The 15,000-nt window shown below is 45.3% G+C and overlaps 1 protein-coding gene across 1 annotated transcript in view; it reads left to right on the top strand.

Annotated features, from left to right (window-relative positions):
• The window catches only part of xirp2a (xin actin binding repeat containing 2a), a gene marked incomplete at its 5' end in the record, with an annotated part of 51,934 nt that overhangs the window by 14,196 nt on the left and 22,738 nt on the right, over positions 1-15,000 (top strand). The window contains one exon of the mRNA XM_084333822.1: positions 13,933-14,073. Coding sequence (XP_084189948.1) covers positions 13,933-14,073 — 141 coding nt within the window. The remainder of the gene's footprint in view (positions 1-13,932; positions 14,074-15,000) is intronic.

Genomic DNA, 15,000 nt, shown 5'->3' with positions numbered 1-15,000 from the left:
TCCGTGGTCTGAACAAACAGCCGAATATTTGGTGCGTGTCCACATTCACAAAAGCTAGAACAGATGACGGGTAAAAAAGAAAATAATACTCACCGCGCCGTCTGGCACTCTTCCATAGGACTTACGCTCGCCATGCTAGGTCCATTGTCCTCGCTTGTTGCATAACGTTAAACAGATGCTTTTATTCTTTGGCGGTTGAGTCAGCCTTGTGGACATTGTGCCACGGTAAAGGGTTTCATAAAACCTTCCTTAAGTTTGTCACAGAGCACAGCGCATGCAGGCTAGAAGCCAGGCAGGAAGTGTACCAAGCTCAAGTTAATACGTAAGTTAACACACTCCCCCCTAGTGGCTGAAATGGAAAATTGCTTTTCAGTCATCAAGGTTCCACCAATGAAATTCTCAATAAACTGCATATGAAAAAAAAAAAATAGCAACCACATTCCAAAAGTCGACTTTTGATCTCTGCAAACGATTATTCGGTTATTCGGTTTTTATGACCCATCCCTAGCAGGGAGGGCATTAATTACTTTTTCGAAACAGATATTGTATTTTTTCAGCAAATATAGATTAGCTCAGGCAGCCTTGCCCAGCACTAGGCCATGTCCCCCAGCAGTATTTCAACTGTCTTGAAAATAAAAAATCGTTATGCTTGTATGAATTATTGCAAAGGGCTATTGAATAGCCCTTTGCAATAATTCATTACCCAAGACAAAAAAGCAACACTTTCTTATAAAAGCTCTGTCTGCCCTCTTGTCCTCTTTCATAAAGCACATCATTGAATGTTGTGGGGCTGTTTTCAACCAGCCAACCACATGTTTGAACTACCTTCTGAACTGGTAAAACAGACTTACATTTTGATTCATGAAGGGTTGAGAAAGCTTCCAAATTATTTTTTATTTCCCATTCAGAAATGGAACTCCTTACTTAAAGGAACACGCCGACATGTTGGGAAATTAGCTCACCGTCTTCTCCAGAGAGAGACAAGAAGATAGATACCAGTTTCCTCTCTGTGTGCGTTCAGTAGAAAGCTATCTGGCTGCACGTTAGCCTAGCTTAGCACAATGAATGGAAGCGGACAGTGCCATAAGCTCATTTCCCAACATGTTGGCGTGTTCCTTTAAGGACGCACAGTATGTTGAGATGGTGAAATAGACATGCTAGATACCCGTGACTCAAGGCTTTGCAACTGGAGGTGTTGCCCGGGCACTTGTGGCTGCCCACTGCTCCTGAGTGGTTAGGGTGGGTCACATTCAGAGGAATAATTCCCCCACAGGGATTAATAAAATAACTTAGATACCAACCTGACTGTAGCTTTGAACCAAAATGGCCGTCTGCACCTAATATTAGAACTGAAGGGAATTAGGGGGAGAGGCAAGGCTCACGGATGTAGCAATTAACAGTGACCATGCATCCTGTAACTCGTATTCATTAAATTGATTAGATTACCATATTTTGTGTGGTAATACCTAGACTTGAAAAACAGCACTGTTGGGCGGCTAGGTGGTGTAGTGGGCAAGGCGCTCGCCACCAATGCAGGAGATACTGGTATCGAGCCCAGCTCTCGCCGTTGCTTCCGGCTCGGCCGGCCGTCGTACTAACACAATTGGCAGTGTTAGAGGGTGGGAAAGCCGGTGGGTGGGTCCTGGTCGTTGTAAACAGCGACTCCTACAGTTTGGTCGGAGCGCCTGCTCAGCGCGGAAAGGATCTAAGGGGGGTAGTGTGATCCTTCCACACGTTACACCCTCCCAGTGAGAGTCCGCGCTGCCAGGTGAAAAGAAGCGGTTGATTGGCTAGACGTGTGTCGGAGGAAGCACGTGGTAGCCTCCACTCTCCCAGACTGACTGTGGGGGGTAAGTGCGCAACGACCAGGAAGGGGATTGGGAATTGGCATAACGACTAACATTGGGATGGGAGAAAAACGGAGGAAAAAGGAGGGGGGGAATTTTTTTTTTTAAATAAAAAAACAGCACTGTTGATATAACTTGGTAAATACAAATGATGCAAGTCATTCATTTTAATTGAATAGTAGATAGTGGCTCAGGAGGTAGAGCAGTCGTCTGGTAATCCGGAGGTTCCCAGTTTGATTCCCGCTCCTCCCGGGCAGTGTGTCGAAGAGTCCTTGAGCAAGTCACTTAACCCCTAATTGTTCCCGATGAGCAGGTTGGCACCTTGCGTGGTCGCCTCCGCCGTTTGTGTGTGAATGTGTGAGTGAATGGGTAAAATGTGAGGAACAAAATTGTAAAGCGCTTTGGATGAAAGCGCGATATAAATGCAGCCATTTACCATTTACCATTTAGATAGATCGTTGCTCCCTTGGTTTATTGGGACACGGTCATATTTCCCTAAAACATGATAGGTACAGTAACAGTATATGCTGTTCTTTCGATGCAGCCCCCACATAATTTACGTTACACTCCTGGCAGTAAACGGTATTTCAAATTGTCTGTCTAGCGGGTGCCAAACTCAAGTGCTTCACTTGGACTGCGTCTGCATGACAAGCATACACTGTAAGAAAAATAAATGTTTTTTTTTCACAGGAAATTCACTGTATTATTTTACAGATTTCTTTTGGTTTTCTACTTTAAGTGTAAATGCCATAAAAAATACAGTAAATGACCTTTTTTATCAAAATATTAACCATTAAATAAAGGTTGTAATCTGTAAATGATGTTGATTTTACTGTAATTTGACAGTAAGTATTTGGCAACCATTGATGCCAGACATTTACCGTTTTCTTGCAGCTTTTTTTCTTACAGTGTATATAGATAATAATAACAGTTTACCCGGCTTTATGCGTTTCCCTTTGGTTTGAATTACACGACGAGATACAGTTTGAATATCTGATGATAACACAATACCCCCGGAATCTACAGTACTTGTAAAAACGATAAATGATGGATAATCTAAACGCCCTCTGGTCGACTCTCGGGAAGAGCTCGAGGTTTTTGCGTGTAGAGACGGAGGTGTCTTCTGTCCCCTGGTCGTTTCAGTGTATACTATGCGGTGATCTCATGAATAGCTAGTCTCCAGTCATTAGACAGGGCCGCTGACCCTGACCCCCCGTTGAGTCTATGCCCCGGTGGGTCAGGAGGGCCCGCGAGGCATCTGCTGACAGCTGGCGGTGTGGGGAGTTACCAGACTCTGGCATGCACACACACACACACACGCACACACACACACACACACGCACGCACGCACACACACACACACACACACACACACACACACACACACACACACACACACACACACACACACACACACACACACACACACACACACACACACACACACACACACACACACACACACACACACACACACACACACACACACACACACACAACCACACACACAACCACACACACACAACCACCCGGGGTCAGCATGTCTAGGTGCCAGACGGAATCTTAAAGGGGAATGTTTCAGGGCCGTACCGTACCTTTTTAAACAACTGTCGCCTGCATTCTATGCAGGAGACACCTAGATACAAGACAGACTCCTGAATTGGTGTGATTCAGTCCTCCACACCTCCTCTCTCTCTCAGCATGATTCAGTCCTCCACACCTCCTCTCTCTCAGTGTGATTCAGTCCTCCACGCCTCCTCTCCCTCAGCGTGATTCAGTCCTCCACACCTCCTCCTCTCTCTCAGTGTGATTCAGTCCTCCACGCCTCCTCTCTCTCAGTGTGATTCAGTCCTCCACACCTCTCTCTCCCTCAGCGTGATTCAGTCCTCCACACCTCTCCCTCAGTGTGATTCAGTCCTCCACACCTCCTCTCCCTCAGTGTGATTCAGTCCTCCACGTCTCTCTCTCTCTCAGTGTGATTCAGTCCTCCACGTCTCCTCTCTCTCAGTGTGATTCAGTCCTCCACACCTCCTCTCTCTCAGTGTGATTCAGTCCTCCACACCTCCTCTCTCTCAGCGTGATTCAGTCCTCCACACAGGGAGCGAAATTAACTTTTTGACTCACCGGCCAGTGGCGGGTAGATGGGAAGAGTCTACCCGCCAAGCATATTTCTTACCTGCCAAAATTTTTTTGATTAAAAAAAATATATATATATATTTTATATAAAACATTTTTTTTTAAATAAAATATATATTATATAATCATATTGTAGTTGTATTATCTGCGAGACATCGCCACCACGCAATAAGTCAAAATGCTTGCTATCTGCAAACAGCTCCACTGTCTGTGTGTATACTTGAGTAGCCTCCAGCTCCAGCAAGGATTCTCCGGCCCTGCAGCTAGACCCTATATTCAGCTAGACCCTACATTCAGCATGCAAGGATTCTCCGGCGATGCAGCTGGACCCTATTTAGAACGTTACGGTTCTTTTGTCAAATCACATTCAACATGCCCTCAGCTAGAATACGCATTCAATCAATGTTATAAGACATTGATATCAGGAGCTATCTGTAGCTACTGCTAGCCCGGTAGATAACGTTAAGACAATTTAGTTTACTGGGACAGATGGATCATCTAACGTGAGCTAGCTAAGCTAGCTAACGAGGGGACGGAGGTATTATGCACTCGAGTAGACTATTGCTGGAGCATTTGTTGATATCAGCAGCTATCAGTAGCTAGCCAGCTAGATACCGTTAGACAATGCCTCGTCATGTATTAAACTAAAAGTGAATAGTTGACTGGGTCATTGTTTAAACAGTAACGTTAGTTCATGGAGGTCCGATATAGACTAGAGCAGACAGAAGTAAACAAGCCAAATGGGAGCTTCCGATTGGTCATTTGCTTTTTTTCTCTCATGAAACCAGTCACGTCACTCTACTGTGATTGGACCGTTGACTTGAGTGCAATGTGGGACTTGTAGTTTTTAAACGATCTCGCGGCGGAGAAAGAAAAGACGAGCGGCTATAATCTGTACTCGCACACGAGTATCGTTATGAACTATGGTTATGAACTACACGTCTACACGCCACACGGCGGGCAGCCCTCTAAGTGTCATGCGCCAAAGGTAAAAACAGACCGCCCCTGGCGGGCGGCAGGCTTTAGTTTCGGTCCCTGCCTCCACACCTCCTCTCTCTCAGCGTGATTCAGTCCTCCACACCTCCTCTCCCTCAGCGTGATTCAGTCCTCCACACCTCCTCTCCCTCAGCGTGATTCAGTCCTTCGCGTCTCCTCTCTCTCAGCATGATTCAGTCCTCCACACCTCCTCTCTCTCAGCATGATTCAGTCCTCCACACCTCCTCTCTCTTAGCGTGATTCAGTCCTCCACACCTCCCTCTCCCTCAGTGTGATTCAGTCCTCCACACCTCCTCTCTCTCAGCGTGATTCAGTCCTCCACCTCTCTCTCTTTCAGCGTGATTCAGTCCTCCACACCTCCTCTCTCTCTCAGTGTGATTCAGTCCTCCACCTCTCTCTCTTTCAGCGTGATTCAGTCCTCCACACCTGCTCTCTCTCTCAGTGTGATTCAGTCCTCCACCTCTCTCTTTCAGCGTGATTCAGTCCTCCACACCTCCTCTCTCTCTCAGCGTGATTCAGTCCTCGAGACCTCCTCTCTCTCAGCATGATTCAGTCCTCCACGTCTCCTCTCTCTCTCTCAGTGTGATTCAGTCCTCCACGTCTCCTCTCTCTCAGCGTGATTCAGTCCTCCACGCCTCTCTCTCTCAGTGTGATTCAGTCCTCCACACCTCTCTCTCTCAGTGTGATTCAGTCCTCCACAACTCTCCTCTCTCTCAGCGTGATTCAGTCCTCCACACCTCCTCTCTCTCAGTGTGATTCAGTCCTCCACACCTCCTCTCTCTCAGCGTGATTCAGTCCTCCACGCCTCTCTCTCTCAGTGTGATTCAGTCCTCCACACCTCCTCTCTCTCAGCATGATTCAGTCCTCCACGCCTCTCTCTCTCTCAGCATGATTCAGTCCTCCACACCTCCTCTCTCTCAGCGTGATTCAGTCCTCCACACCTCCTCTCTCTCTCAGCGTGATTCAGTCCTCCACGCCTCTCTCTCTCAGCATGATTCAGTCCTCCACACCTCTCTCTCTCAGTGTGATTCAGTCCTCCACGCCTCTCTCTCTCAGTGTGATTCAGTCCTCCACGCCTCTCTCTCTCAGTGTGATTCAGTCCTCCACGTCTCTCTCTCTCTCAGCATGATTCAGTCCTCCACGCCTCTCTCTCTCAGCGTGATTCAGTCCTCCACACCTCTCTCTCTCAGTGTGATTCAGTCCTCCACACCTCCTCTCTCTCAGCATGATTCAGTCCTCCACGCCTCTCTCTCTCTCAGCATGATTCAGTCCTCCACACCTCCTCTCTCTCAGCGTGATTCAGTCCTCCACACCTCCTCTCTCTCTCAGCGTGATTCAGTCCTCCACTTCTCTCTCTCTCTCAGCGTGATTCAGTCCTCCACACCTCCTCTCTCTCAGTGTGATTCAGTCCTCCACGCCTCCTCTCCCTCAGCATGATTCAGTCCTCCACCTCTCCTCTCTCTCAGCATGATTCAGTCCACCACACCTCTCTCTCCCTCAGTGTGATTCAGTCCTCCACCTCTCCTCTCTCTCAGCGTGATTCAGTCCTCCACCTCTCCTCTCTCTCAGCATGATTCAGTCCTCCACACCTCTCTCTCCCTCAGTGTGATTCAGTCCTCCACCTCTCCTCTCTCTCAGCGTGATTCAGTCCTCCACCTCTCCTCTCTCTCAGCATGATTCAGTCCACCACACCTCTCTCTCCCTCAGTGTGATTCAGTCCTCCACCTCTCCTCTCTCTCAGCATGATTCAGTCCTCCGCGCCTCTCTCTCAGCGTGGTTCAGTCCTCCACACCTCCTCTCCCTCAGCACAGGGCCCACTAAGCACGTAATTGCAAACGGGATGCATATAATCAAACAAACATCCCCCGGCAAACATCCACCTAAATCAGACAAATGCAACTGAATCATCTAAATCAAACAACGCAGCCTCCTGCTGATTGGATCGTGATACAGAACGGTACTCCGAGCGTGTGGTCCTGCATATCCAATCATTCCTGTGGGTATGGATAAATAAACAATCAAACAAACAAAAATACAAATAATGTTGTATTGCATTAGAGTTGAGTTCCTTGTGCTCGTGCAGACACACACACACACACACACACAACACACACACACACACACACACACACACACACACACGCACGCACACACACACACACACACACACACACACACACACACACACACACACACACACACACACACACACACACACACACACACACACACACACGCACACACACACACAAACAAACATTACATAGTGTTAGCAAACGTGCACAAATACAGCTATACCGGTACCTCTGGGAATTAACTTGTGTACCTTTGGCAAAGCACATGAAATTGGTATTTTTTTTCTTTCAGGTGGGCATGTGTACAGATAAACATACAAATGGTGTCGTAATTACACTGCAACATTTTTTTCCATCTTAGCTTGTGTTTCAAAGGAACACACCGACATTATGGGAAATGCGAAGAAGAAGATAGGATACCAATTTAGTCTCTGTGCGTTAGTCTCTCTGCTATCCTAGCTGCTTAGTGTAACGGGTGTAAAACTCACTCCCCAGAGGCATCCAAACTGAGCGCTTAGGAGGGAATTCCTTTCTTGGCGCAGCGGTTTGTGATGTCGCCCGCAGTGCGGACGCCTGGGGTTCGACTCCCACTCAAGGCATGGTCGAATTCGTGGCAGGGGCGAGTTGCCTCTGTTACATTAGCACAGATTAATGGAAGCGGACACGGACCACTGTCCACTTCCATTCATTTGTGCTAAGCTAGGCTAGCTCGCAGCCTGATAGCTTTCTGCTGAACGGACATTATGTCCGAGTGCTTCTTCAAGAGTCATAACATCTCATCCAAACTCGTTCCGCTCCGTCTCTAAACCGTTGGAAGAAGTGTCCAGACGAGGCGGCAGCACACTTCTGTTTCAAAATGTACTTTTGCACACTTGGAACAAATGGCATTATCTCATCCCACAATTGACAGGCATTTTCACTTGGTGGAAGAAAATAAGACTTTAAGACTCAATACGATATCAAATTACTTGAAGATGGAGATTTCCTTCAACGTGTGTAGCGGGAGGAATACATCTAACATTGAGAGGATAATATAATATTGAGAGACCTCATTATATTCCAGTCTGTGCAAATCCTCATAAGATACCTCGGGGCGGGGGGGGGGGGGGGGGGGGGGGTGAGATTTATAAAGGCCTCTGTTCATACTGTATATATTTAAGCGAGCTCGTATTTTTTTCCGTTTTTAGAAATACAATTATTTTCACAGCGGGTAGGTTATAGAGTGATTTTTGGAATTCTTAAACACTGAATATTCTCCTTAAGCAGTGTCTGTTTGGACGCTTTGGTCAGTTGGACAGGTTTAATGAATAAATAAATAAATAGATTAGATTAGATTAGATTTGATTAAATTAAAATGTATTGTCATTATACAGTACAGTACAACAAAAAGAAGTCTGGCATCCAACCAGAGTGCAAACGGAACAGTAAAGTGCAATAGTAATATACAATGTACAGGGGATTAAACTGGATATAAAATAGATAAATGAGTACTAGTGAGTACGTAATAGTGCTAATCAGATGTATGTGCAGAGGTGTAGTATTAATTAATATACCTGTATGTACAGTGATTAGGGGTGTAAATGTACACGTATCCATACCGAACCGAACCGTTTCAGTGTGTACCGTACCGTACCGAACGGCTGTGTAGTGTACCGAACGAATACAACGGTATGTTAACCACTAACGGCCGCTCACCAAGGGCTGTTTTTTCCCACAATCTAATATAATTATTATTATTATTATAAAAAAAATAAAATTACAAGTCGATTATTAATTTCAATATAGAATACAATTAGTTACTGCACACTACATCACCCCGGAGTGGAACATGGAAAGCCAAACTTTCCCCCACTGTACCGAAAACCCGTACCGAACCGTGCATGACTTCAAAACCGAGGTACGTACCGTACCGTGGTTTTTGTGTACCGTTACACCCCACAGTGATACAGGTATAAAGACACTATGGTTAAGTCATACTGGCCAACAGTGTAACTAGTAAGAGTAGGATAAATAAATAATATAGAATGAATGAATGAATGAATGAATGAATGAATGAATGAATGAATGAATGAATGAATGAATGAATGAATGAATGAATGAATGAATGCATGAATGAATGAATGAATAAATAAATAAATAAATAAATAAATAAATAAATAAATAAATAAATAAATAAATAAATAAATAAATATATAAATATATAAATAAATAAATATATAAATAAATAAATAAATATATAAATAAATAAATAAATAAATAAATAAATAAATAAATAAATAAATAAATAAATAAATAAATAAATAAATACATACATACATACATACATACATACATACATACATACATACATACATACATACATACATACATACATACATACATACATACATACATACATACATACATACATACATACATACATACATACATACATACATACATACATACATACATACATACATACATACATACATACATACATACATACATACATACATACATAAATACATACATACATAAATACATAAATACATAAATAAATAATAAAATAAATTAATAAAATACAGTAGTCGTGGGGCTTTTCCTTTAGTTGGGTGAATGAGGGAGACATGTCTCGTACAGTACATGCTGTAAACGGCACACTACTGTACATGGTGTGTTTGCATTGGGACGGAGCCGTGACGCGGCACTGGTCGGTGTTTCACACGTTGTCAGGGTATCCCTCCTCTGCGGTGGTAAACGCGGCACACCGTGCTCTGATCGTGCTTTTGTATCACACTGTGAAAAAATCTATTTGTAAATGGAAATAATGTGGAAACACTGGCTGTGTTTTGATGTCGGATCAATAATATGTCAGTACTGCCTGAGGCTTCTTCTGCCCCCTAGAGGCCAGGAGTGGGAAACCTCTCTGCTGATGTGAAACAGACCTGGAAATGAATTTCTTTTTAGTAATCATGCTTTTTTTTTTTTTTTTTTCTTTTTACAGTGCAGTAGTGTCAACAAAACTGCTGAGATATTTATAGCTGTGTTTTAGTCTTGGCAGAAGCCAATGGTAAGGATGGAGATCTGTTCATCTTAGTTCAAGTCTTCTGTATATATACAGTACGTGGTGCTAGGCCATTCGTCTTGTGTTTTGTTTTTTGTATCCACTTTTTCTCCTCCTTAACATTTTTCTCTCCCATCCCAATTCCACTGTGCCAATTCTCCCCTCCCCTGTCTTGAACGTTGCTCGCATATGCCCCCCACTGGCCGGTTGTAGGGAGGATAGAAGCCTTGCATCACGTGTCCCCTCCGATACACGAGGAGGCAGCCTGTCACATCTTTTCACCTGCCAGCGCGGACTCTCATTGGCGAGAGGTGTAACGTGTGAGAGGCTCACACTGCTGCCCCCGCTACTTCCTGTCTCTGCTGTGCAGGCGTCCCCCAACCGACCTGTAGGAGTCGCTGTCCACAACGTCCAGACTACCACCCATCGACTTCCCTCCCGCTAACTCTGCCAATTGAGTCAGTATGACGGCCGGCCCAAGCCGGAGGCAACGCCGACAGCCGGAGTCGAACCCGGTGTCTTTTGCGCTGGTGACGAGCGCAATGTCCGCTGCGCCACCCAGCCGCACCATTCGTCTTGTGTTTGATAAGGTTTTTGAGAAGTCCTAAGCTGATCCTAAACAAAAATAACAAAATTACACACATGCCATTTTAAATGTCCTCTTTCCAATGGCAGAGGTAAATCTGGATTTAGTACCACCAGGCGCCCTTTACAGGGCAGCAAAGACTGTGAATGAAATCTACTGTAAGTACAGTTACTTTTATATAATGTCCATAGCTCCGCCATTTTTTTTGCTGCGCGTTCTTTTTCTAGACGTTCACAGAAAGGTAAAGAAACAATATACGTTGTATTTTATTGCAATAACGTTGAGGTTTGTTCGGCCCATGAGATATCAAATCAAAATCAAATCAAATGTATTTGTAAGGCCCGACAACACACGTTAAGGTCCATTCGGTAAAAGCGATCACGCCGCAATCTTTCTTTTGCCTAAGTACAAACAGTGTCTCAAGCGAACGCCGGTGGTCTCGCGAGAGGTTAAGCGTTGGACCGTGACGTCAGTAGAGTCACTCCAAGCAGTGCTGGGAAGCACAGAATGGAGTGTACTCCGTGATAACACAGCCAATATTAACGAATACACCGAAACGGTGATTGACTATGTCTGTACTCAGGTAGAAGTAATAATCCCCACCACCAAAATTAATATCTACCCAAATCAAAAGCCCTGGGTAGACAAATCCGTCCGTGAGGCTCTGAAAGTGCGCACATCAGCATACAACACCGGGCTGGTGACAGGCAACATGGAAGAACACAAGATGGCAAGATACAACGTCAGGAGAGCAGTAATAGAGGCAAAACGGCGTTACAGGGATAAAGTTGAACTTCAGTTTGAACAGGCTGACTCTAGAGGCATGTGGCAGGGCCTCAGAACAATGACAGACTACAAAGGAACCCCCCTCAAACTGAACAGTGACATCTCCTTAGCAAATGATCTCAACTCCTTCTATGCGAGGTTTGAGGCTGTGAATAACAACACCAGCCTACAAACCACGGCAATGGGGGGGGGGGGGTCTGCTGATGGAGACTCAGTGTTCAGGGTAACAGAGCATGAGGTGAGACGGATCTTTAAAAAAGTGGATATCAGGAAGGCAGCAGGACCGGACGGCATCCCCGGCCGCGTCCTAAAAGTCTGTGCCGACCAACTGGCCCCGGTATTCACTGACATCTTCAACCTGTCCTTGGAACAGGCCGTCATCCCCACCTGTCTGAAGAAGTCCACCATCATCCCTGTACCCAAAAAATCTACGCCCGCTTGCCTCAACGACTACCGCCCTGTAGCCCTCACCTCCATAGCCATGAAGTGCTTTGAGAAGCTAGTGAAGGGCTACATCTGTTCCTCCCTCCCCATCAACCTGGACCCTCTGCAATTTGCATATCGCCCCAACAGGTCCACGGAGGACGCCATAGCCCATGTGCTGCACACAGCAGCATCACATCTGGACAAGAGGAAGGGGAACTATGTGAGAATGCTGTTCATCGACTACAGCTCAGCATTCAATACCATAGTCCCCTCCAAACTCATAGCCAAGCTCAGGGACCTGGGCTTGAACTATGACCTGTGCCAGTGGGTCCTGGACTTCCTGACGGGCAGACCCCAGGTGGTAAGAGCCGGCAACTGCACCTCCTCATCCATCACGCTCAACATAGGGGCCCCCCAGGGCTGTGTTCTGAGCCCCCTCCTCTACTCCCTGTACACACATGACTGCGTAGCACAGCGGAACAACAATACCATCATCAAATTTGCTGATGACACAGTAGTGGTGGGCCTGATCTCTGCCAACGACGAAAGGGCCTACCTGGAAGAGGTAGAGAACCTGTCACAGTGGTGTCAGGAGAACTGCCTCTCCCTGAACGTCAGCAAAACAAAAGAGATGATTGTGGACTTCAGGAGGTCGGGGGTCAAGGACTACAGCCCCCTCAGCATCGACGGGGCACCAGTTGAGAGAGTGAACAGTTTCAAGTACCTCGGAGCCCACATATCCGAGGACTTGACATGGACCACACACATTGACAGTGTTGTGAAGAAGGCACGACAACGCCTCTACTTCCTCAGGCGCCTAAGGAAGTTCCAAGTCAGTCAGAAGATCCTTAGGAACTTCTACTCATGTACAATAGAGAGCATCCTGACCGGCAACATCACCTCCTGGTTTGGGAATAGCACTGCACAAGACCGTAGCAGACTACAAAGAGTGACACGTTCAGCCGAACGCACAATTAGAGGGGGGCTTCCCACCCTCCAGAACATTTACAACAAGCGGTGCAAGGGGAAGGCTAAGAGAATTATTAAGGACTCGAGCCACCCGAACAACTGCCTCTTTGAACTGCTGCCGTCAGGCAAGCGATACCGGAGTCTTATGGCGAGCACAGAAAGACTCAGAAGGAGCTTCTATCCCCAGGCCATCAGGCTGCTAAACGAACAATAATCGCTAAACGAACAATAATCACTATGCAACAACCATCAAATGCACACAGCACACACACCCACACGCACACACACACTCACTCAAACAAACAACACACTGCAGCACCCACTCTCCACACTTTAGATCACACAAACACACTTACACTTTATATTTATTGATAAAGGATTTGCACTACAACTCGTACACCTACTGTGAATTGTACCTAAACTGCACCTCGTCCATTTATGCCTTGCACTATATAGTATTGTATATTAGTACACTGCACAGTATTGTATATTGTATGGTAACTACGTCTACGAACATTGTACATATGTCTAAACTGAACACTGTGACCTCTTTTTTTTTTTCTTCTAATTTTTACTATGTTTTTATTTCATACTTATCTTGTCATGCACAGTCTCTGGAGCGCAACAGTAAGAAGCATTTTGTACAAAAGTATTCTGTACTTCTGTATGACAACTATTAAAGAAACTTGAAACCATGGGCCGGACACGTCTTTAATAACCAAAAAAGAGTAAAAAAACAAATCCGGCGGTGCTCGGTTTCGGGGGCCCCGATAGCTCTCAGGTATTAACTCGAACCTGACAATACATTTGAATCGAATCGAATCTAATATCCCTACTAGCTGCGTACTAGGCCCCCTCATAGTCTATTTAATTGATGCAGTCGATTGGCTCTCATTTACAGTAGTTATCAATAAATGACACATCCCCTACTACCTACGAGCACTAACCACTCATAAGTAGTGTATCTTTTGCAGCCTGTATTTAAAAGTATATATACCCTTTTCAACACGTAGATGGCGGTTTAATGTGATTTTCCTCTTGTCCTGCTCTGTTCCTCGCTGATAGGTAATGGACGACTCCGAGGCCTGTTCGCTGCCAGGAGGGTTGGCCAGCGTGAAGAGACAGTTTGAGAGCCACCAGGAGTTTGGCTCATCTTCCTCCCAGAGCTCCGTCACTCAGATCCACTACCAGCAGAGAACCGTCCAGGTAAAGCCAAGTGGAGAGTGCGCTGCCAATTCTAGTGACTACATTAATTAACTAACCCTTTCAGGTGAAAGTTATTATTATATATATTATGTAATAGGGCTGACCCCTATTAGTCGAATAGTCGACTAATCGATCGGAAGGAGCCGTAGTCGACTGCCAACCTCTTAGTAAAAAATTAAAATAAAAATTTAATTTTGTTTTTTGTTTTTTTCTTTCCAAAAGAAAAGAGGCCTAGAAGCGTGGCTAACGCTAATGGCACGCATACCAGGCTAACTGCCTAAGAAAACGGGCACAGAGGCACAGAAAGAGGATTTCACCCGTCTAATGAACACACTAGACTAGACAAATATCAAGATGTATCCATCAGTGGACCAATTGCATGCTTTTGCAGAGGACAAGAAGCCTTCAGTCGACTCCTTCAGACATTAAGCACCCCCACAGCCCAAATGAAAGATAAAAAAAAAAAAAAAATAATTAAAAAAAAAAAATTATATACTTTTTTTTTTCCAAAAATTTTTTTTTTCTCATATTCATTAGTCCGGGGACAGCCCTAATATGTAATTCTAGTGGTCAAAATGGTAAATGGGCTGCATTCATATAGCGCTTTTATCCAAAGCGCTTGACAACTTATGCCTCACATTCACCCATTCACTCGACACATTCACACACCGACGGCGGAGGCGACCATGCCGGGTGGCAACCTGCTCATCGGGAGCAGTGAAGAGGGTTCGACATGCTGCCGGGAGGAGCCGGAATTGAACCGGGAACCTTCTGATTACCAGACGACGGCTATACTTCCTGAGCTGCCCCTAAATGTTTAGTCATGATTAATAAGTTTATGCAACTGAACAAATGTAATTATATATTTCTGCACACTCCCCCCCCCCCCCACTCTCTCCTCTCTCTCTCTCTCTCATCTTCTCTTCT

This window comes from Notolepis coatsorum, assembly GCF_963971535.1.
Source record: "Notolepis coatsorum genome assembly, chromosome: 1".
Lineage (NCBI taxonomy): Eukaryota > Metazoa > Chordata > Actinopteri > Aulopiformes > Paralepididae > Notolepis > Notolepis coatsorum.
The sequence above is the reverse complement of the archived record's forward strand: the minus strand, read 5'-3'. Positions and strand labels throughout refer to the sequence as shown.